At 41.9% G+C, this 23,330-nt stretch overlaps 1 protein-coding gene across 1 annotated transcript in view; it reads left to right on the top strand.

The window, feature by feature from the left end:
* The window catches only part of LOC137298930 (uncharacterized), a 69,881-nt gene that overhangs the window by 28,320 nt on the left and 18,231 nt on the right, over positions 1-23,330 (top strand). The window contains exons 23-46 of the mRNA XM_067831314.1: positions 288-428; positions 1,438-1,578; positions 2,666-2,809; positions 3,310-3,378; positions 4,162-4,305; positions 4,437-4,649; positions 5,932-6,116; positions 7,168-7,288; positions 8,108-8,289; positions 8,495-8,561; positions 9,072-9,281; positions 9,414-9,500; positions 10,307-10,482; positions 11,251-11,348; positions 12,205-12,436; positions 13,475-13,591; positions 14,248-14,441; positions 15,688-15,857; positions 17,342-17,595; positions 18,273-18,392; positions 19,805-20,013; positions 20,511-20,667; positions 21,907-22,076; positions 22,787-22,952. Coding sequence (XP_067687415.1) covers positions 288-428; positions 1,438-1,578; positions 2,666-2,809; positions 3,310-3,378; positions 4,162-4,305; positions 4,437-4,649; positions 5,932-6,116; positions 7,168-7,288; positions 8,108-8,289; positions 8,495-8,561; positions 9,072-9,281; positions 9,414-9,500; positions 10,307-10,482; positions 11,251-11,348; positions 12,205-12,436; positions 13,475-13,591; positions 14,248-14,441; positions 15,688-15,857; positions 17,342-17,595; positions 18,273-18,392; positions 19,805-20,013; positions 20,511-20,667; positions 21,907-22,076; positions 22,787-22,952 — 3,767 coding nt within the window. The remainder of the gene's footprint in view (positions 1-287; positions 429-1,437; positions 1,579-2,665; positions 2,810-3,309; positions 3,379-4,161; positions 4,306-4,436; positions 4,650-5,931; positions 6,117-7,167; positions 7,289-8,107; positions 8,290-8,494; positions 8,562-9,071; positions 9,282-9,413; positions 9,501-10,306; positions 10,483-11,250; positions 11,349-12,204; positions 12,437-13,474; positions 13,592-14,247; positions 14,442-15,687; positions 15,858-17,341; positions 17,596-18,272; positions 18,393-19,804; positions 20,014-20,510; positions 20,668-21,906; positions 22,077-22,786; positions 22,953-23,330) is intronic.

Genomic DNA, 23,330 nt, shown 5'->3' with positions numbered 1-23,330 from the left:
CCACCACCATCATCATCATCATCGTCGTCATCATCATCATCATCATCATCATCATCATCATCATCATCATCACAAAAATCATCGTCATCGTCATCACCAGTTCTATCACAATTATATGCAGATATGAAACGACAACGTCGGAGAGTAATCATCCTTAATTCCCTGCGGAAACAAATTCCATTGGGCTTAAAAGGTGAAAGGGGAAAGACGATTACAGGAATGGAGTATTGAAGCTCCGTTAGTTCAGTGACCTGTCTAATAATATAAATGCAACACGTCTATTCCAGAGACTTGTCCGAGAACCAGATTGCGCTACTTGGGCCTAATGCCTTCGTGAACATCAAAGGCACACCGGATATGACCCTTAACAACAATCCTCTCTGGGTCATCGAGCCCTACGCCTTCAGAGACCTGGCGCTACAGGACCTGTGAGTAGGCATACATACATACATGTACACGAAATATCCATACCCTCGTGAAGATCAGGGTTAGAACTGGTCTTCAGCAGACGTTTGTCGCATCGTATCCCAATTGCGTAGATAAATGTTCATGCTGTTCATCACTGGATTGTGTGGTCCAGACTTGAATATTTACAGACTGTCGCCAGATGACTGTAATATTTCTGAGTGCGGGCGCTAACCAACAGCCAACCAACCAACCAAAAACCATCCATCCATCCAAACAACCAACAAACCAACCAACCAGACAACCAACCAATAAACAACCATGTATTTCGTAGGAGGCGTTGTCAGACTCGATGAATTGGTTCATGCATGTTATCGTATACCAATTGCAGATCGAGGCTCACAGATTCGTACACTGATTTATCAGGTACAGACTAGTCTTTTTTCCAGCCTGGCGCCATATACCTGGAATAATACCGATTCCGTGTCAAATATGATGCGCTGGTAATGAATGAACCCACTAATAGATTGAGAGTCAGACGCAGTTATTTGCATGTCACATTACTGATATGTATTGTAGCCCTTAGTGCCAAGCAATCGGTTCAGATTCGTTTATTCATAGGATGTCGTCATGTGGAAAAGAAAAACTTTTGTTGATGTCCTCTTTTTATTGGTAATCCATTCCCAGCATGTCACCCTGTGTTTCTTACCTATATCAGGAACTGTTGGTCCGAGGTTCATATACCAGATTTCTCCGATAGTTTTCATCAAGTGGAACACCTCCAATTATGCGGCTAGATTTGGGTAGGTGTCCTTAATGACGCGATTACCATTACTCATGATGTTATTTATAGACATATCAGCTTGATGCGGAAGGAAAACCCAAAGGAAAGCAGACTGCTGAACGGGATTCGACCCGAAGATCATAGGCTCCTGGCGTGGGCAAGGGACGCAACTCTGTATGACGTACGCCACCATGTCTTCTTCCTGTCTGACCGTGTCACAGTCTCACTCTGTGGTTTTTGCTTTACAGGTTCCTTCAGTTTATCAACATCAACCATCTGAAGACTGCAACGTTCGAGAACATTGAAACCCGGTATTTGTATCTGACTGAAAACACAATAGACTACGTGGAGGAGGGAATATTCGCCGGTAAAAACGTACTTGAGTATTTGTAAGTACGACAGGAATCCATTCTTCTTTTGTATGCATAATTATTCTTCAATTGTTCTTCAATTGTTCTTCAATTGTTCTTCCATCTTCACCGAAGATCCTGACTTGGCAGTTATTTACCATGTTCGAACGTGCTGTGGGAACCTTATTCAAAGATGTTCAGGTGTACCAGTAGATGATGACATTGCATAGTTGAACACCTTGTTGCAGTACAGTGAACTGTCTGAACCGGCACTCGTTGGGACTGACGAAACAATCCGGTTTAGACAGCGCACCGGAATGTAGGGCTGGCACGACTACCTGCGACCACTAGTGAACCAGTTTTGTCACTCTCATATATATTGTTGTTTCACCTGCTACTAGAACTGAACACTCATGTGCATTATTGTATCAGATAGGTCTCTCAAATACTGCCCACATTAATTCAGGTCACACATTACATGTACAAGTATACCCATACAGAACTAAGATTAACCTACAGACAAACATGTAGTTTCAGCGCAGGATTATTTTGTGACAACAGACATTCAGGCGATTTCTTGCCATGCGCCGGATTAGACAGGTGATTACGGTATGAACTCATATTTGGGCGTTTCAGTCCATTCCGGGATCCGAAATCGACAGCTGCTGGATTGCAGAGCTATTACATGATGATTAATGTACAGCAAGGGACATAGATTTTATGTCGGTGTTGACAACTTTCCACACTGGACAGAGACCGGTTTTGACAACTTCCGCTGCATTGGTTCTGATATATTCTTTATCATAAAAATAATAATGAATCAACATTTACCCAAATGACTCAGTTCAATAGCTCCCGCATCGTTAATAACAATAATGTCCACTGGAAATCGCTATTTTGAATTGCATTTTTTGCTCCCATTCTTTTTCAGATGAAAACTTAACTTGGCTTTGCATGCCATCACAGGCATAATCCGGTCACCATTTGGCATCACTACTAATACTCATTCATAAACACATGTTCACCTTATAGTCAAAATTGTATTGCCTCTTATTTCAGCAGATTTTTGTAATGAATATAGAAAGAGTGTTGTCATTAATATTTTAACGTCAATATTCTGTTTTAGTGTCATGTTTAGCGTTCAGCTGAAAGCGATCTACGGAAAGATGTTTTCAGACACGTCACAGGTCAAGAGCGCCTTTGACCTTCGCAACAACAACCTCCAAATGTTACCACCAGATCTGGTTGAAAACGTCCAAGTAGCTTTGGTGTACGTACACACTCCGACTGGTCTTGCTAATATTCTGTAGTTACAAGTTACAAGGATCTTTCCATACAGTCGGGAATTCAATATACAATTGCCTTGTGTCAAAGACGATATCTTTTCTGTAGTGAAATTTGTGATTACTTACTTTTGGTCAGTTTGTCATTTCTGACTAATTTCCTTCACAATATCAAGATTTAACCTCATCATATCTGAACAATCTGCCATTATTAAGTGATCACTCCAGTGCCTACGTTTTAAAAATAAGTACATTTTCTAGTCAGCAATGTATCCCAGGGTAGCATAACGTCATTGGCTTTGAGAAAGGCTATAAACGTATACTGAAAGCATGACGTGTCCACGTTTTACGGTATTATACACTGGAAATTAATTTTACGAATACTTTTTATATTGGTTATGATTTAGCTAGCACAGAAACTCGAGATTTTCTTCGGAACGAATATGAAAACATTCAAGAATTCATAACAGCTATCTTTGCCTTTCAGGAGCCTTGCTTACAACAAACTCACGAATTTCCCTCGGGACATTTTCTTGGAGAATAAAATGACATACATGTAAGTACATTTACTATATGAAGCAAGAGTAGTATTATACATGCTATGTGAGTGTAAGTAGATGATACAGATTTATACCACTGTCTTACAACACTTGAACTCAAGTACCGCTAAACACCGTTGAGTCGAAGTCAAAGGCAGATACATGAATACTTCGTGTTATCTGAACTTCACACAGTCGTACAATGACGACTAAAGCAGTTAGTCGGAGATCAGGTTTTATTTCGAGACAATCGTAGGTCGACTCATCAGTGTTTGCCTGCATGGTGCTCCCATCAAATCCCGATAATCAGGTCCCGGGGGACATTCAGCATGTAAGAGATTTCGGGCATCCATACCTTTTTACTTTGCTTCTGACAGCGATGTATTATGAATATAGAAAAAGTGTTTGTCGCGTATAAGTAAATGTATTTCAAATAATATTTCTGATTGAAACAGGAACTTACGTCCTATCAGTGTCGTTTTAGAGAACCCGTGAAGGCCCCAGGGTAAAATAGGCATTCAGCAACTCATGCTTGCCATAAAAGGCGACTATACTTGTCGACTAACGGGATCGGGTGGTCAGGCTCGCTGACCTTGTTGACACATATCATCGAATCCCAGATCGATGTTCATGTTGTTGATCACTGGTCCAGATTCGATTAGTGAAAGATCGCCGCCATACAGCTGGAATGTTGCTGAGTGCGGCGTAAAACTAAACTCACTCAAGTCAAGTCTTGAACATATTACGTCATTATTGACATGAGAACGAGGTCCTGCAGTCAAGAAAGACTTTCCTTGCAGGGACATTTCCTACAACCTGATATCAGCTCTGCCCGACGACGCCTTCGACGGCCTGACCAACATGTACGACATCAACCTGAAAGGCAACCAGCTGACGGAAATCAAGAATGGATCCTTTACGTCTCTCATTAACACAAATAAATTGTGAGTTTTGTCGAAACATATAAAACGATTTTTCTGTTTAGATCTATGGATAAATATTTGCTACTATTTAAAATCAGCTGAGCAGTTTGCCATTGAGAACAGTCACTTGATCATTGTAATATTGTTCACAGAGATCTCAGCGAAAATGACATCGTTACCTGGCCGAAAGGACTAATGGATCCAATGGTGAACCTCAAGACACTGGACCTCTCCAAGAACCTGTTGTACCACTTTCCCGGTGCCAAGAATGGTTCCGTTCTTTCGTCAATAGTCTTGTCAGATAACCTTCTCACATCCATCGAGGTCGGCGCCTTTGATTACCTGAACAAAACGTTGACTAATATGTACGTGTACAAAAATATCTTTAAAATGTACCAGCGAGATTGCATGCTCACTATACATATGTCATCACTGATTTGTCCCGGCGCATGATTTACGATGATACTTTCCTCTTTGCATCAAATGAAATCTGTCTCAGGGGATCATCAAGGGTAATACTATTCATCTGCCGTGACGTTATATATATACACAGTTCCAAAAGAAACGCGAACTGTGTAAACTGCAATACAGTAGGGTATAAAGAAATTGATGCTTGCTTATGGAAACATACAAAGGAACAGCTTTGGTCCTTATGGTGAAAAAAAAAAAATTTATTCATAGCCAGACATGTTTGTGATGATGTCAACAAAATGCTAGACTGCGCCATTTGGTAACGTCATGTAAACTGACAATTCAGCATTGCATATTGCCTCCACCATCCACGTCGGTGTCATTAGAACACACAACTGACGAAAAAGACATTACCGGTCACATTCCCCTTTGTGACTGACGTGTTATTTTATGTACTTTCAAAAATAATATTTCCGTTCCTTTTGGACATCAGTAAATAGTGTTACGTCAAAGTCTTAAAGTCACAGTATTTTTCTGTTAAAGGTGGAAACTTGTAAAACATGATCGTGTTAAATTATATCTGCCATGTTGTATTTTTGTATTGGCGTCATTCATTCTGGCGATACAATTTGTGGCTTTCGAGCGATAAAGTGACACAGTGTGACACGAAATACCAATGTAGTCACAAGCGTGAACATCAGGCTCTGTGCTGACATAGTTACTTTTTTACTGAATTAGCGGACAGTGGATCCTTACTACTTGAACAGACAAGTTTACATCGTGGCAAGGAGAGCTGCATGGTTGACCAGGAAATCGTGGCATAGAGATGTCTGTATCCACGTTTGCTTTTGTACACATTAGATGGATTTTGATTTAAAAAATACATGTGTTTTGATTACCATGGCTCAGGACGTCTGCTGTGCGACATCGTCCGGATACAATAACCCAGTGATCGACATAATGAGCATCGATTTACCTAGTTAGCATTTTGTAACATATGTAAACCTTGTCATTCACCCAGACCATCTGATCATTTTCGTCACCACTTACGCAAAGCTTCGGTTGTTCAAGACTAATTGTTACCCGGATGTTAGCGGTTCGACGGTTAGGGAGGGAAAAAGGACATCCAATTTTTTGTACATCATATGCATTTCAGGAAGACACATCCTTTTCAGTACACACACATTTTCTTGACTTTGTGACAATGTACTTAACAACGACAGCTATTTCTTGCAGAGACTTGACCAACAACGCCTTTGTGTGTACCTGCGACTTGTATCGAACCCTGGCCGAGGTGTATACTGTAGTAAAGGGAGGTAGCTGCTCACAACCAAATGTGACGGCTGGAGTCCAGCTTGGCATATCATTTGAAAAAGACTCACAGTATTTCAAGAAAGGGGACAAAGAAAAGTATATATGTGGTAAGATCATTGAGACGTTATCTCAAACATGATCATTGTTGACAGTCGAAATAGGATGCCTGCATTCGGTCAGAGTTTATTCCAGGCCATGTTGAATAGTGAGTGAGTGAGTGAGTTTAGTTTTACGCCGCTTTTTAGCAATATTCCAGCAATATTCCACCAGAAAATGGGCTTCACACATTGTACCCATGTCGGGAATCGAACCCGCGTCTTCGGCGTGACCAGCGAACCCCCCTCCCCCTCTCCCAACCAGATCGCCACTCGTATGTTTCCGTTTACAGTTGGTAGCTCAGTACGTACAACATGGCATGAGGTAGTGGGGCTCACTCCTAACGCCATTTTACACTTGTATGTTTCCGTGTGCAGTCGGTAGCTCAGTACAGCATGGCGTGATTAGGTCTGAATCAGTTCCTAACATAATTTTACACGTATATGTTTCCGTGTACAGTTGTAAGCTCAGTACAACATGGCGTGAGCTGGTTGGTGGGGATGAGTTATAATGTCATTTTACACGCGTATGTCTCTGTGTACAGTTGTTAGCTCAGTACAACGTAGTGTTAGGTAGTGAGGATCGGTCCTAACGCCATTTTCTACGCGTATGTTTCCCTGTACAACTGCTATCTCAGTACACAGTAGACAGGCATACTGTTGAACCGGAAGCTGGCAGGGGGCATGGAGGCGAAGAACGACTCGTTAAACCACGAGTGACTCGTAGAATGTTGAATAAAATATATTTCACGTGAGTAATTATTAAGAATGGGGTTGGAAATCTGAGAGTACGACCCAGTTATAAAATGGGTGGGTACCATTGATGTCAATGGCTCGCATATAAGAAGACTGGTCATTTTCTCCCTGTTGCGCAACCCTGTTGGCGCTACTGTTTACCTGTGCTCAGCACAGTGTGACGTGAGGTGGTGAGAATCAGTTCTAACGTCATTTTACAGATATAATCTTTCTTCAAACGAAGATCTAATTGCAATTATTTTGTCCATTACCGTAGACAGAATTCCCAACGATGAGCACGTCTCTAATGCATTTCATTACTGTGCAGCGCCGACCAACGTCCGTGGCACGGTGGACGGCAACAGCGTGAACGTCACGTGGACTAGACCACTGTACCAGAACTCGGAGATGGAGAAGGACAAGAAGCTCCTCAGCAACGACACTGTCGTGTAGGTTGTGTTGTGTCATCAAACGTCATCACCACAACGTCATTACAGATGGGGACCAGCATTTCACAAATATCAGATACTTACATGATTGAGGTTTTTCGACCCAGACCTTTTTCAACCATATCAGTAATTTAAATACTATTCATAACGCTTCATTTATATGACCATTTTTGTTTTGTTCACAACAGGATATACTTAAAAGATGTTTGTACATGTTAAAAACAAACCAAGTCTATTTGGCCAACATTCGAAAGGTTAGAAATAGATTTGATAGTAAGAAATAATTCTGAGAGTAGTTCCCCTTGGATTATTATACATATGGCGATCGTTTACACGAATGTCTAAAACCTGCAAATATTGCACCACACACACAACGATATCATGGGATAATCGTCATCCATTTGACTTGCAATGATATCAAGAAGAGCTCCTTTCACGAAACAACCTTTACTAAGGTTAACCTTAACTCTATAACACTGCGTTAAGGTGACCTTACCCATTTACCATCCCGTTAGTGCTTTGTGAAAAGAGACCCAGGACCTTGAACATATATGCATTATCGAACTTACTTTGAGCACATAAGCACTTAAGTATGTTACAGAAATGTCGAGTTGCGTGGTTCAACAGAGATACCAGAATTAACATGAAAATGCAGTGAACTTGTTTCTGTATTGGCATCTGGTACTATACAGTAGCCCAGTAGGTAAAACTCACTCAGCATTTGTATCTAGGCCTATCCTTTCTCCCTTCTCCTTTCACCATTAAGCTTTGAATATGAAGAATGCCTAATAATCAGAAGTTTATTTATCTATCACTTAGCTCCTACACTGCAACCTGTACTGGTTCCAAAGGCGATATACTCACGACGGATACTAACGGAACAAGTGTGGTCATGACAGTGAAACCGGACTCGGAATATGTGTGCGCCGTCACGGCTTCCGTCGACGGCACCGCCAGCGGCTACAGCGAGCCTGCCCTCCTCCACACGGCAGCTACGCCAGGTACCAAAGCACTCTCTGAAATATACTAAAGGAATAAAGGGAAAAATGTATGCTAATATATTTTTGGCGTTTGATTGAACGCATCGGGAACTGACATTTTCCTCGTGTGAAATCGCCTCTATGCAATATATATTTAGAAAAGTATTTTGGAAAAAGGGAAGTACATGTAAATGTAATAATTTCTTACTTTATTCGACTACTTCAGCTACGCCAGAAAATAACACTATCGTTGATGTAGGCCTAGGATTGCCTATATTCTACTATGACTTCAGGTAAGTGGTTTGATCTCGCTTTTTTACCGCATATAGTTTTGTACTTCTCTTCACGTGTGTGTGAATATTGTTTTTAAACGTGTGAGTGAATATTATGAGTTAAACGTACTGTGTTTGGAAATTAGATGAATGTTTTTACCTTTATTTATGAAACGGACCTATCGATAACGACAGTCAGTTTCAAGTGATAATGCATCCGCTGTGCACAATTATGCCCCTTAGACGCGCCAGGATCCCTTGCGCATGATCCAGATTATTAACCTTGTTTTGCCAGCACCATTCACTTGTACGTGAGCTTGACCACAATGGTAAACATTCAGCTTCTGTTTCCGAGTTTAATTTCTCATTAACCTTGGACGTCAGTTTATCACTGCTGTAGTTCAAAATGTGAAAACAACTTGATAGATCTTGAAAACTAAAGAGGAAATGGACTTGGTTTTGATTATTCTGAACTGTCTGTCCCTTCCGTTGGTGTTCATTTTCTTGAAAATCTCGTCCGTTTCCTTGCAGTGCAATACACCCTGACTTTGCTGGGTTGTCGGAAGGGATCATCGCTGAACCCAGATACATTTCGAGTCCTTACGGAGGCTGGTTGGCCCAGTCTTACAATCCTGCTGCAGATTCCTTCTCGGACTGGTTCTTACGAAAAGATGGAGTGAATAAGGAACTGAACGGAACCATTACTTTAGAGAATCTGTCAAATTCGCCACCACTCTATAGGTAGAACGAATACATATGAAGACGTGTGTTGTATGTGTATGGAAAATAATGAGACGATGAATAAGATCACGGGTAAGGTGATGGGTGATGTGGCGGTTGATGTGATAGGAGACGTGATGGTTGATGTTGCAGGTACAGTGCCGGATCCTTCTTCCCTGTCGATGACTTCGGGTATGGGAACGAACAGAAGGACTGTGGAGGAACAACGCACAACTTTGGGTAATATGAACATTCCGTAACGCCTTTAGGTATCTAAGGTGTCCTCATGCGTGTATATATTCTTTGTTTTAGGAATATCTTGCGGTTTAATCAAGTTGTACATAGGTCTGTTAGACAGAGCAATTCAGGCCTAGACATTGGATGAACCAAACTTTGCCGATTGGCACGTAGTTCAATTCAATGTGTGGTTGAGTGAGTATGGTTTTATGCCGCTCCCTTTGCCATGCTTTCCACGCTCTAGACAAAGTTGTGATATGAGAACGTGCTCATAACAAAGCTACCAAACTGGCCCTCAATGCGATATCCATTTGTTTTGTGTGGATTTGGGAATGAGTCGAGACCTACTGGCATACAAGGATATGTTAAGCAACGACCAGCCAACAGGGACGGATACAGCTTTTTGAGAAAGGTGAATGTGTATGTGTGTGTGTGTATGTGTGTGTGTGTGCGTGCGTGCGTGTGTGTGTGCCTGTGCCACCCACTGGTGCCGACCACGTGAGAGTATATTGAGCAGGGCGTGTGCAGCTACGCGCGGAATCAATTTCATCCTCATACACTGCACTTGCACTTCCCTACAAATGCCCTCCCTTTCAACAACCAAATGGGTTTGCTCATTGCCGTGCACCGCCCACTCCTCGTAAACGCGTTCTCTGCGCCGGTCCAACTTATCCTTGTTTTCCAAACCGAATGAATCAGATGGTCTTGCCCGATAGCGCGATGTCTCACCCACCCGCACGAAACGCTGCTCATTACATCGACCACTAATCTCTTTGGTTTGAGGGTGTTGAAGAACCAATGTTTTTCAGGTTCACGTCAGTCATCCGAATGGGGATTGTGTACCAAGGTACAGAAACCATCACGATTGGCGGTGGGGATGACATGTGGCTCTACGTGAATGGCAAGATGGTCCTCTACATCCCCACTCGTGGCACCACCTCCATCATCTGTAAGAAAATCGACCTGTCCACTGCCGCTCAGACAGGTCAGTCGTGTATCAGAACACACAACTACCAGGCAGGACAAGCTATACCTGGTATAACCTTTCCATAAGATTTATAATCAAATACAGTTTCGAAGTGTATACTTTCTTTTTTCCCCCGTTACATGTAGGTAATTTAATGACGTTGGAGTTTTGACCTTAGTCGTTATGAACACGATAGCAACAGACTAAAAATTTCAGACTTGCACCTCAACCCATTTTGTGACATTTTGAATGTTCTGCACTTCATTTATATAAATACAAATAAATTCTTTTGAGGTTCAGATGCGTAGGTGAAATTAAAACTGAGAATTTCATTGTTTTCTACGAGTATAAAAAAATAACCCATTGGCCACAAGGAGTTACTGTCCAGCGCTGCAGTGATTATTTTAGCTTTGATTGGTGGGCGGACGTTGGTGGTTCCATGCCAAATAGGGGCGTTTAAAGATGGTGCCAGTTTTTTCTCTGGTTTTCAGAAGTAGAGGGATGGAGCCTGATTGGTCTGCTGTGAGAATAATGTTAGTTTGTACATGGCAAACTAGCATGGCATCTCAGTACCTAGAATTATGACACTGGCGTAAAACCTGCAACCTAATACTCGTGATTCCTGAAGATGACGTAAAACAGTATTTCAACTCCAGTGAGTTCACTGAACAAAGGATGTGTCTTGATTCTACGGTCTTCGCCGAATACCTTATCATGATTCAGACTGTATTCGGTGTATTCATTTCCATGTATTGTATTATTGTACCTATCTGCCAAATATTGTAGGTGGCGCCACCATCACGCCTACGCAGGGCACTGTCTCAGGCGGTGTTTGTGGTTCAAGCACTGCCGTCACAGCCGAAGCAGTCCATCTAGACTTGGAGGTAAGGGACTCTCGAGTGGCCTAGAGTTTAACGTGCGTGGTTATCGCGACTAAGAAATGGTGGTTCCAACCCGAATATGTGAATACATTTTCTGAAAGCAGCATACCTATATGGACTTGGGCACAAACTGCCAGCCCGCTCTGACATTCCCAGTTCGAATTTATATAGTCAACTCTGATAAAACGTATTCACGCTATTGATAATTACGGCTACATAATTTTATACATACTGATTTCATTGCAGAGTTGTCGTTATTGTCAATAGCTTGGTGTAGAACAATAATATCTGGATTAACAAGTTAAGTGTTACAGTGTATATACGTTATCTTGTTTTGTCATTATCATCCATGTTATCGCCATAGTACCATCTTAGTACGTCGTGTCACCAAATTATCCAGTTATCTTATTAACATCCGATCTTTGTACCCCTAAATACTCATAATAAGTATGTAGAACCTCTACATATACTTGACTTTCCTTTTCATAAACCCCCTGGATTGGCTAGACCAGACGTACACGATTATTTACAGACGGCCACCAGAATCTTGACTATTGTTGAAAGCACCATTTTGACTTGGCCGCGTCCCGATCATCCATTTGTGCACTATAAGAATGAGTGTCTGTAAGAACGAGTGTGACTGGATCTACAACTCATTAACACGTGCTAAAGCTGTATTTCTGAGAGAGAAAAAAACGTTCCTCCCTCGTCACTTTTTTTCTACCAAAGCTTAAAAGACATCCCTACCGCACTCGTCACTTGAAACAAATGTGCCCGAGAAACGTTTAATTTTTTTGTATGCATCCGTATCTAACAAGTGAAAAGCAGATAATCTTTATACAGCTGTTCCTCTCTTCAGGTTGGGGAACGGTACCACTTTGCAGTGTTCCACGCCGAGAGGTTGCTGTGTAATTCTGGCTACTTCTTGGAACTGTCCGGCGTCCAGTTCATCACCGCGGCAGGGGAAGACCCGCCCCTAGACTACACCGTCACCATCGACGAAGACTTCCACAACGACGGCATCCTCGCGACTCTCATCCTCAGCGACTCCTTTTCTGTGGGGCCGCCATTCAGAGTATCGATCCTTCATGGTGTGTAGGCTCAGTGACAGGGCGATGTTCTCAGTCCTTTTCTTTTCTAGTTTTTGGATGAAAAAGTGGATTAGAATAAAACTAAGCAGTTCTGAAATGTACATATTTCACAGAAATAAAATAACAGTTTCTAAATTATATTGATAAAATAGAATAGAAGGAGAACAGAAACGTCATTTTGAGAAACTGGAAATGTGAATTATCTAGACTTGCCACATATATTCTAGACTTGCATGGTCTCCATTGGAAATGTCTGTTTCCAGGTTTCCAATAGGCTTCTATCGCTATTGGAACGGGTCTCAGGTTCTTGTGTAACCGGCGATTAATACGTGACAGTCTGAACGTTTTATCAAAGTCTTCATGGATCGTCATAAATGTCATCTGCTTTGTCCATATTACCGTTATGAAGCTTGAATATTGTTCTTGCATTAGATAACACAACCCTGACAGAAGTATTATATGTGCTAGTTTCTTAAGCGTAGTGGTCATAAGCCTGCCATTTTGACACTCGTTGAGATATAACGTAAGGACAAAGTTACGAAAACGAATTTCTAAGTGTCAGTAAAAGTAAACGATTTAAGCGTTTTGTCATTGTGAAATAAGTCAGTAGAACAGGAACCCGTGAATATCCTGAGTAGAACTGGTCTAAAGTAACCCATGCTTGTCGTGAAATGCGACCAACGAGATGGGTGGTCAGTCTCGCTGACTTGGTCATCGTATCCCAACTGCATAGATGATCATGATGTTGATCACTGGATTGTCAGCTATATAGCTGGAGTGCGGTGTTAAGCAACAAACAAACCAAACCAGGAGCACAAGACGCAATCACCGCAATCATCACTGCGATCCATTTGTACAACTGTCACCGTTATTTGGCGCTTTATTCGCAGTGCCGTTCCGACGCCAGGTTTAGGAGTTCAAGGGCATACACATCATGCCATAACCTATATAAACACGAAGCTGACAAAAGTTTACCAGGGGATCTGTAACATATGTTGTAGTTTTTGGTTTGGTTTGTAGCATAGTCTCTGACTGCAGGTAACGAGGCACGTCATTTTTCCATCAAATCTGACACAGCAGTCAATCAGGCTGCAGGTGCTCCTCCAGCGGCGGCGACCTTGACGTACACCACCATTGCTAACATCTCATTTGTCGGTGAGTCATCGTATACTCAATAACTGGTTGTATGGTGTTATGTGAATGAGGACAGCGGGTGTTTGTGTGGTTGGTGTTGGCGTACTGGGTAATGGGGTAATGATAATGGCGTACGTAGCATGGGGGTTGGCGTAAGGGTAATGTGGGCGTTCGAGGATTGTGTGCATGGTGTTTGGGATTGGGAATTGAAAGTGTAAGGGTATTACTGTGACTTGCAGGATCGGGTGTCAGCCTCACTAACTTGGTTGACACATGTCATTGTATCCCAAATACATCGGTGGTCATGCTGCTGATCACTGGATTGTTTGGTCCAGACTAGAATATTAACAGACCGCTTCATATACCTGGAATATAGCTTAATGCGGCGTAAAACGTACTTTACTCACTTTATTGATGGTGTGTACCTGGTCCCACCAAGGATACGTGATCGGCGTCAAGTTTATATCTAGATCAGTCTGACAAGTCGCGATGTAACCGAAATATGTAACGGTTTAAAGGTGTCAGACTGAACTCAGCTGCTTACAATGTTCAGAAAAGTGGGATCGCTCTTTGACCCACGCTTTGTCAATTCGACGTTAAATGTCATCCTACTTATTTACTGTAAACAGAGCGGCAAGACCATTGATTTAAAAACGATTTGTGCCTATTCATTTTAGAATGTGCAACTCCTTCCTCCATTCCGGCGGACACAATCGACACCAGCGTGGAGACGTTTACCGTGACGGCAGCCACGGCACTGTTCACTTTAGCTAAACCAGTGGACTTTGAACTCACCGACCTGTACAGTGTAGCGTTGGAGGTTGTAGATTATAACAAGTCCCCTGAACAAACAGGAACCATTGGAATAAAAGTACGTCCTGGTCAAGTCAGTCTGGATATTGTATATAAGTTTGTTGGTTAACGCCTAACACTGTTTCAGCCACATGGCAACGAACGAACTTAAATAATCAAAACTGTACTGGACAATCCAGTGTCACATGTTGATAAATAAAAGAATAGGAAATTAGCCTGTTAAAGGATGGTGTGGAACCAACAAATAACCCCCAAAATATGAAAGTATTCACAACTATCATTTGCTTTCTAAAAATGATTAATTTTTCAAACCAATACAAATCTGTACAAAGAATGACACTGACAGTACAAAATAGTGAGTATAGTTTCACGCAGCTTTTAGCAATATTCCATCAATATCATGGCAGTTGACACTAGAAATGGGCTGCACTGATTAAAAACATGTTGGGAATCGAACCCACGTCTTCGGCGTGACGGGCCAACGCTTTAACCACTAGACTTCCCCTCCGCCCCAGTACAAAAATAGAGTGACAATACAAATTAAATGGCAGTACGATATAAAAACATTTAATGTTGCATTGGAGACAGTGATGGTAATATGTACCTTCGTGTGACAGTGATCTTTCTTTTCTTTTTGATACGTGGTATGTTGTGTGAGATGTCTTCGCTAAGAAGGCACTTTTATATATACAAACAAGTTCCCAGACCATTCCCAACTCTCCTTGGTACACTACATTGGTACATACAAGAACAGGCCACGAGATTTCCAGCACGTCGCTGCCCTCTACCGAGTCTTACCAGAGTCAGTATAATGCAAATACAATACTATTCCACATGACACATAACACGAGTGATTGATAGCATGAGCACCACAAAGTTCCACGCCATAAACCAAGCCATCGAGCTTGGGGATCAGATTCATGAAGCCGACCTTTAAGAAGACCAGTTTAGGCTGCTATGGACTGGGTTAAGCGCCGACAAGAACAGGAACTGGTTCATATATTACTAAAACTTTTGAGGATGTTTAGATTCTTTCCGAGTAAATCTGCAAAAGCGGAGAGCATTTATACACGAAGGAAAGGGTACTTTTAATGTAGTTTACGTCTTGGCTGTTTATATGGAAGGCAAACCAAACACGATGTATATTTATCACTTTGGTGGAACAAACGCGCATGAACTTGGAGCAAACACGCCCTCAAACTGGGAATCGAAACTCCTGATCCATTCATATTATGTGCAAGGTATTTATGTTGAAGACTTAAACATTTATGTGTTTGTATGTCATTTATAGAGTCATATTTCAGATCCATATCAAAGATGTGAACGACAACTGTCCAGAGCTTGACCAGAGTATGTTTTCTATCTGGGCCAATCCAGCTCTCCAAGCCACCCCCATTGTCGATCTAAACGCCTCCGACATCGACTCCGGGAACAACTCCGTCCTTAGATACTACCGATCCGATGTCACGGCTACGTGAGTTTGTTTGTTGTTTAACGCCGCTTTCAGAAATATTCCAGCGATGAAAATCGTTAAGAATCAAATCTTCCATTCCAATGATCAATAGCATGAGCATCGATCTACCAAGTTGAGATACGATGACATGTGTCAAACAAGTCAGCGAGCCTGACAAACCGATCCTGTTTGTCGCCTCTGACGACAAGCATGGGTTGCTGAAGATCAAGTCTAACCCGGATCTTAGCAGGGCCTTGTTTCACGAACCACTAAGGTGATCGTAAGTCATTTAAGTAGCCTTAGATCAGTGTTAAAGAATCGGAGCTAAGGTTAGCCATAGTAAAGGGTGCTTCGTGAAAGGAGCTAAGAAAGTCGTAAATTAATGTTAATGCATGGCACTTACGACTATCTTAGCGCTAAGAGAGCCTCGCAATTCTAGCCCACGGGTCCGTTTCAAAGTTATCGCAGCGCTAAGTCTTTGTTACAGTATCAACGGCAGTCGTAACACTACAATAGCTTTGTGAAAAGAAGTGGTCAGCAAGAGAGCTGATTGTGCTTGGTTGATTTCCTGACATGTCCGTCAAACGGCGTGGACACCTGCTCAGTTGGTCAGTCAGTGCATTGTCCTAACCGGTATACGTCTGTGCATAAGAGAATTACCCCTATTGTCATAGGATTATGAGTTGATTGGTTGAAATGAAAACTGGCTTTAGTTCTAGGGGCGGTGGGGTATCCGAGTAGTTAGAGCGTCCGCTGGTCACCTGAAGAGCCGAGTTTGATCCCCACATAGGTACTCACAGACCCATGCAAAAAGTCTTCCCACACTTGACGTGATTTCCGTAGACTGACGTGTTAATTTAGTGCAGCATAAATAATTTTCATGAATTTAAGTTTCATAAGATCCAAGTCAACTTTTGCACATTTGTTGGGGAATCATCTTACCTACGATCACATAATTTCTGTTTAATATTCCATTGTGTATTTATCGAATAGCGACAATTTAATCAACATGTGTACATTGCCGTGAACTACTTTAACATGGCGGCCGATGGGATTGTGCATTGTAGAACCATACGTAAGATGATAAATGTGATGTCATTAGTTAAATAGTGGGTAGAAAATTTAAATGTAATTATGTGCGCAGAGCAGAGATGATTTCCATTTTGCCAGTCCATCCTAATTTCACTTCATGAAAATTGTTTATACCACAATGAAATAAATGTAGGTGTATGGAAATTACGTCAAGTGTACGAATACGTTTTCCACGTGTCTGTGTAAAATGTCTGAAGACAAATTCTGGTGTCTCCCGTCGTGATACTGCTGAATTAGTGCTGAAGACAGGGAAAACCATACTCACTGTCACCACCAGAATAGAGTATTCCTTTTTGATTTTATAATGTGGACATTTCTAATATATCAGCAAGATTGTTGCCTGTGGGAGACGTTACTCCTACTTGCTCATGCTTAAGTCCAAAATGGACTCTAGAATATTTTCCTGCTTACAGTCCACCAGTGTCTTTCAACGAGACTGAAGATCTTCACAAGTCTGTTTACACAAAGAATACAACCCTGAGTTTTGAGGTGTTCGTCGTTGATGAAGGCGTACCCCGCCGTGGGGCAAAAGGCACCGTCACGATGGTGTTAGACAACTCATGTCTGGTGTCTGTGGAATATGAACCAATCGCCTTCGATTTTCCACTCGACGAAATAACAGGGGGCATTGCTTTTGTAGCGCCTGGGTACTACCATTATGAGTTTGGTGAGTTAAGTAAATACAAAATTCTAATGCTAAAAGATAGACAGATGGATGGATGGATGGATGGATATGCGCCCTGTAAAGACATAGGCTAGAATTCATCTTCTCAGCATGGTTGTCTCCCTTTATGAATGAACATTGCATTACAACCTGTGCAGCAAAATAAACTGTACTTCTCTGTAGTGCAGTCAATATACTTACATGTACTTTTCAATTTAAAACATCTCAAGTTAGCGTTGTTATACAATGGGATTTATCATAATCTCTGTAATTCGGTTTTCTTCGTAATCCGGACTACAAGGTAAAATTGTGAGAAATTGAACTTAGTCAAGTGAATTTAGTTGGCACTTAGTCAACACTTACACTTTCACTCTGTTGAAAACTTTTATAGCAATATCAATGGCATTATACACAGCTGCTAATGTGTTTTTTCACAGTGTACAGTACTTAAAATATGGAAGGATTTTTGTGGTTGCGGAATTATTTTTTACCATAGCCTTCATTGAATCAATTACTAGTAACCTTTAAACGAGAATGTATTTAACAACCTGTTTCAGGGCCGAGTGAGGTTTATACAGATTTAATGTTATTTAGTAATTGTTCATCCAGTTTTCACTTAAGCATAAAACACTCGTCATATAATGTCATATGTGTATCTATAAGATGGTTTGGTGTTGTAGAATGCCTGCGGGTTGCTGGGATCGAGAAGGCGTTTATCCGGGATGAGTTTCTCACTGCCTCGTCAGCTCAACCAGAAAGTGGCCCAGAGAGAGCCCGTCTTAACATGACGTCACTTTCGGGTAACTCAGTGTTATCGTCGTTATCCGTGTTAAATCGGTGTTGAACAGAATATTGGTCACCAAATCATGCAGTATAGTCCCTCTGTTAAGCTCATGCTTGTCCTAGGAGGCAACTAACGGGATCGGGTGGTCAGGCTGACACATGTCATTGTATCCCATCCCGGAGGTTGATGCTCATGCTTTTGGTCAGGGGATGTCTGGTCCAGACTCGATTATTTACAGACCAGAGCCATATAGCTGGAATATTGCTGAGTGCAGCGTAAAACTAAATTTACTCACTGTGTATTGCTCGGGTATGTTTCTACATAAGGAATAGATAACTTGGGACCTGCCTTTGCTTGTACGTTGTCTGAGTATATATCATAAAAATATATCAGATTGTACCAGGTTTATGGTTATGGTTCCATCATATTGAAATGTTAGTGTCATGATTCCATCATGTTGAAATGTTAGTGTCATGATTCCATCGTATTGAAATGTTAGTGTCATGATTCCATCATATTGAAATGTTAGTGTCATGATTCCATCTTATTGAAATGTTAGTGTCATGATTCCATCATATTGAAATGTTAGTGTCATGATTCCATCATGTTGAAATGTTAGTGTCATGATTACATCATATTGAAATGTTAGTGTCATGATTCCATCATATTGAAATGTTAGTGTCATGATTACATCATATTGAAATGTTAGTGTCATGATTCCATCATATTGAAATGTTAGTGTCATGATTCCATCATATTGAAATGTTAGTGTCATGATTCCATTATATTGAAATGTTAGTGTCATGATTCCATCATGTTGAAATGTTAGTGTCATGATTCCATCATATTGAAATGTTAGTGTCATGATTCCATCATATTGAAATGTTAGTGTCATGATTTCATCTTTTCATAAGTTGACAGTCATGGTGACATAACACATGAAGCTAACAAGCTATCACACTACTTAAATTATATTAAACACACTTCCCAACATAAAATGCTCTACCCCCATTCGCACTGTCGGACATTGTAGGTCACTAGCACTTTATGCTGAATATAAAAGACAAATGATTCAGAATCTGATTCCAAAATTGTGTGACGGAGACGCCCCGATGACGTTGATCGTTACTGATGCAGTTAGTAACTTGTCTGATGACCCAAAATCGATATAAGTTGGAACAGTTTTATATTCATATATTATCTATTCCGGATTCCGGACTAGAATTCGTTCCTGCGAAAAACGTCGTTTGTGTTATGTTTTACTCGAGGAGCTTGGTCGTTAGTGACAATATTATTCACTGAATTGTCTTGGTTGTTCACACGCCGCTGAATATCGATGAAACATTGTTAACATATTGCTGGCGCACCGTTCCCAAATTAAAAGAGACAAAGAATGTTAACAGGGATGTAAATAATCTTTGTTGGTAGCGGAGCTTGGCGGGTTGACGGGGGGATGGGTGGCAGCCGTCGATGACGCCAACCAGTGGATACAGACGGAGTTAGAGGAACTCTACGTCATCCGCGTCATACAGATTCAGGGCCGGGAAGACGATGTCAACTACGTCACAACCTTCTGCGTATACGTCAGCGATGATGGTATCACCTTCAGTAAATATACCGATGGGGCCGGTCTTGATGTAAGTCAGTGTTCGTTGTCAACTTCTGTTGCCAGGTTAGTGTCAGATCATAACGTGGTTTTCTTAAAACTATATAAAAGAAAAGTTTGATCTGTACAGGTAAAACGGGGTGTATAGGTATTGAAGAGGCTGAAGAGATCTCTCGCTGGGGAACAATGTTCTAATCCTCACCTTATCAGTATAATTTTGCAACCTTTCGGTATAACATGGCCTGGATATTGCTAGAAGTTGCGCACAGTTATTTGTTGTTTAAGGCCTTATTCAGTAGTAAATTGTCTAGATGACGTTTGTCAGTAAATGATATATTCCAGTGGGGACGAGAGAATCCAGTGACTGACATCATGAGCACCAATCGACATAAGAGACATAATGACATTTATCAAACCTGACTATCCCATTCTGTTATTTATTTGCATTTTACGACAAACACGGGATGCTAATGATTAATTGTTAGCAGGAGCTCTCGGGGGTATACATTTTGGGGTTCTATGTTGCAGGTGTTCAATGGGGCAGCTGACCAGTCCACTGTGGTGGATGTGAACCTAGAGCCCCCAGCCCGGGGGAAGTACATCCGCATCAACCCACAGACATGGGTGGGGCACGTCAGTCTCAGGTTTGAGCTGATTGGCTGTTCACAACGGGAGGAACTGCATTGTAAGCTTGGCTCTATCGAATGATAAGTCCGTATGTGTATTCTGTTAGTGTACTCGACAAACCTAGATGAGTCGTCAGTACAACGAAACCAGGAAGTTAAAGGACACCATGTTCTATTACTTATGTAGTCATGGAATAATGTTAAATAACAATCATTTCCTTATTTATAGACTTGCGACCCGTGAGGGTCCCGGGGTAGAATGGCCTTCAGCAAGCCATGCTTGCCATAAAAGGTGACTATGCTTGTCGTAAGAGGCGACTAACGGGATCGGGTGGTCAGGCTCGCTGACTTGGTTGACACATGTCATCGGTTCCCAGCTGCGCAGATCGATGTTCATGTTGTTGATCAGTGGATTGTCTGATCGAGGCTCGATTATTTACAGACCGCCGCCATATAGCTGGAATATTGGTGAGTGCGGCGTAGACCTCTAGTTGTAACGTTAGAGTAACGGTTTTCAGATCAGATCAGATCACAGGCACATATTGCTATATCAACATAGCAATATTAGTTGGTCTTACTAAGAATGCTCTTAAGGTGGCTCGGTGGTGTAAGTGTTCGCTCATCACACTGAATGTTAGGTTCGATTTGACACTTTGGTACAGTGTGTGAAACTTAGCCGTGAAATTGCTGGACTCTTGCTAAAACCTTACCTCACTTCATATATCATCGTATTCTCTTCCCACAGAGGTTACTTGTCATACCTTCCTACGAACCTCTGTTCTAATACGGCCACATTTCGCGGTTCTCATAAAATCCCCTAGCGGCAAAAAATGGAGGCAGATTTATCTTCCTTTTTTCTGTCCAATCAGAACACGTGTTACATCGCCTTAGATTCAACTTGACAAATGCAAGCAATGTGGAGAAACAGATATGACATGTTCTGTCTAGAAGAAACATTTGAGTATCGCCCTCGGGAAGAGGTTCTAGTTTTCGGGATGCATCCGGAAATTACCAAGCAAGATCTTGCGAACGATCACTTTTGAAACAAGGTCGCTGATTGCACTACTAAATCTGATTGCCTCCAATCACGAGTCTTGAATACTCGCACCATGATAGGGTCGTATTAGAACAGAGGTTACGTAGGAGGATGTGACATGTAACCACTGTGGGAAGAGAATGATATCATCGATGATCTATGTCATTATCAGTGTCAGCTCATTGTATGCAATTTTCGCTTCTCAACCAATAACGATGCAACTCCCGATTTGCATTACGTTCGCATGTCTTGTCTTGTTTAGATCAGACATCTTGTGAGAGGTGTGAGACCACGTGGTACTGCCCTGGGGACGGGAGTATGCTGCCGTGTGGACGTTGTGAACCCCCAATGTCCAACTCCACCTGTGGCCGCTCCCCCACGGAGCACAGTTTTGGCCTGGCGTCTGAGTGTGCGCCCTGTCCGCTGGGTTGGGTGAGTACATTTGAACCTGTGCGTCGATATAGCATTGTACATGTAAACAACGGTCACACAATGCAACTCTTTAGACACTGTGGTGAGTCAATAATGTTTTACGCCGTTTTAGCAGTAACGATGATTGGTAGATTGTACGCAGTGCCTACCCACCATGCTTGTACGTTTAAGAAGACGCTCAAGTCGAATATGCGACGTTCCGTAAAACAAATAATGAACAATGTTGGCATGATATATATTTTGTATGAGTTCTTTGTACACCTGGATCCCGATCCACAAACCGTCCGTAGCGCTACGACATTCGTAAGCTAATGGTAAATTATAGAGTTACGACAGGTCGTAACTTTACGAACGCTTTGTAGATCGGGAGCCAGGTTTATCTCACGTGTTGAACAGATATTGATTAAGTTAGTCCTGGAAAAATGCAAAATTACCGACTGCATTTGTAAAACGAGCTTATTATATGTTCAGATCTGATAGGCGCTGGGGTGGCCATGTGGTAAAGCGTCCCGCGTTACGCCGAAGACCCGGGTTCGATTCCCAACATGGGTACAATGTGTGAAGTCTTTTGTGACCAACCGTGATATTTCTGGAACATTGCCAAAAGCGGCTTAAAACCACACCCACCCATTCACGTACTGATCCTTTGCACTAACCCTGCCAGGAGTTTTTGACGCATCTGTATCAAACGCATCTGTTTTATGCTTCAGATCTGCAAAAGCGGTTACGCAGAACCCTGCGAGGAGTTCCACTACGTGACGTACTGTAATGACACCTATTGTCCAGACAAATGCACCCAGTGTGAGTCTGGGTATGCTTGCCGGGGCGGACAGAGGTACTACTGCGAGGTCGGCACCTGGTCAGATGGAAATAAAGGTACATTCTAAAACACTACTAACCCTCTACACTATCCAATCTGTTACAACTGGTGCAACTTGTGGTCATTTGAATATTTTCAGTGACGGAGCGAGTTTATTTACACACCGCAGTCGGCAATATTCCAACTATATGACTGCGGCCTGTAAACAACTGAGTCTGTTGATCCAGTGATCAACAGCATGAGCATCCATCTGCGCAATTCTGAACTGATGGCATGTGTCAAACAAGTCAGCCAGCCTGACCAACCGATTCCGTTAGTCGTCTGTTAGGACTAGCATGGGGTACTAAAGATCAATTCTAACTCGGATCTTCACGGGGACTTTTACTAGGACACGATACCTGTCTGCATGTATGGGTGGCGCTTAAGGTGAAAAC

Source organism: Haliotis asinina, chromosome 10 (genome assembly GCF_037392515.1).
Source record: "Haliotis asinina isolate JCU_RB_2024 chromosome 10, JCU_Hal_asi_v2, whole genome shotgun sequence".
Lineage (NCBI taxonomy): Eukaryota > Metazoa > Mollusca > Gastropoda > Lepetellida > Haliotidae > Haliotis > Haliotis asinina.
Note: the sequence above shows the minus strand (reverse complement) of the source record. Positions and strands in the feature narration are given on the sequence as shown.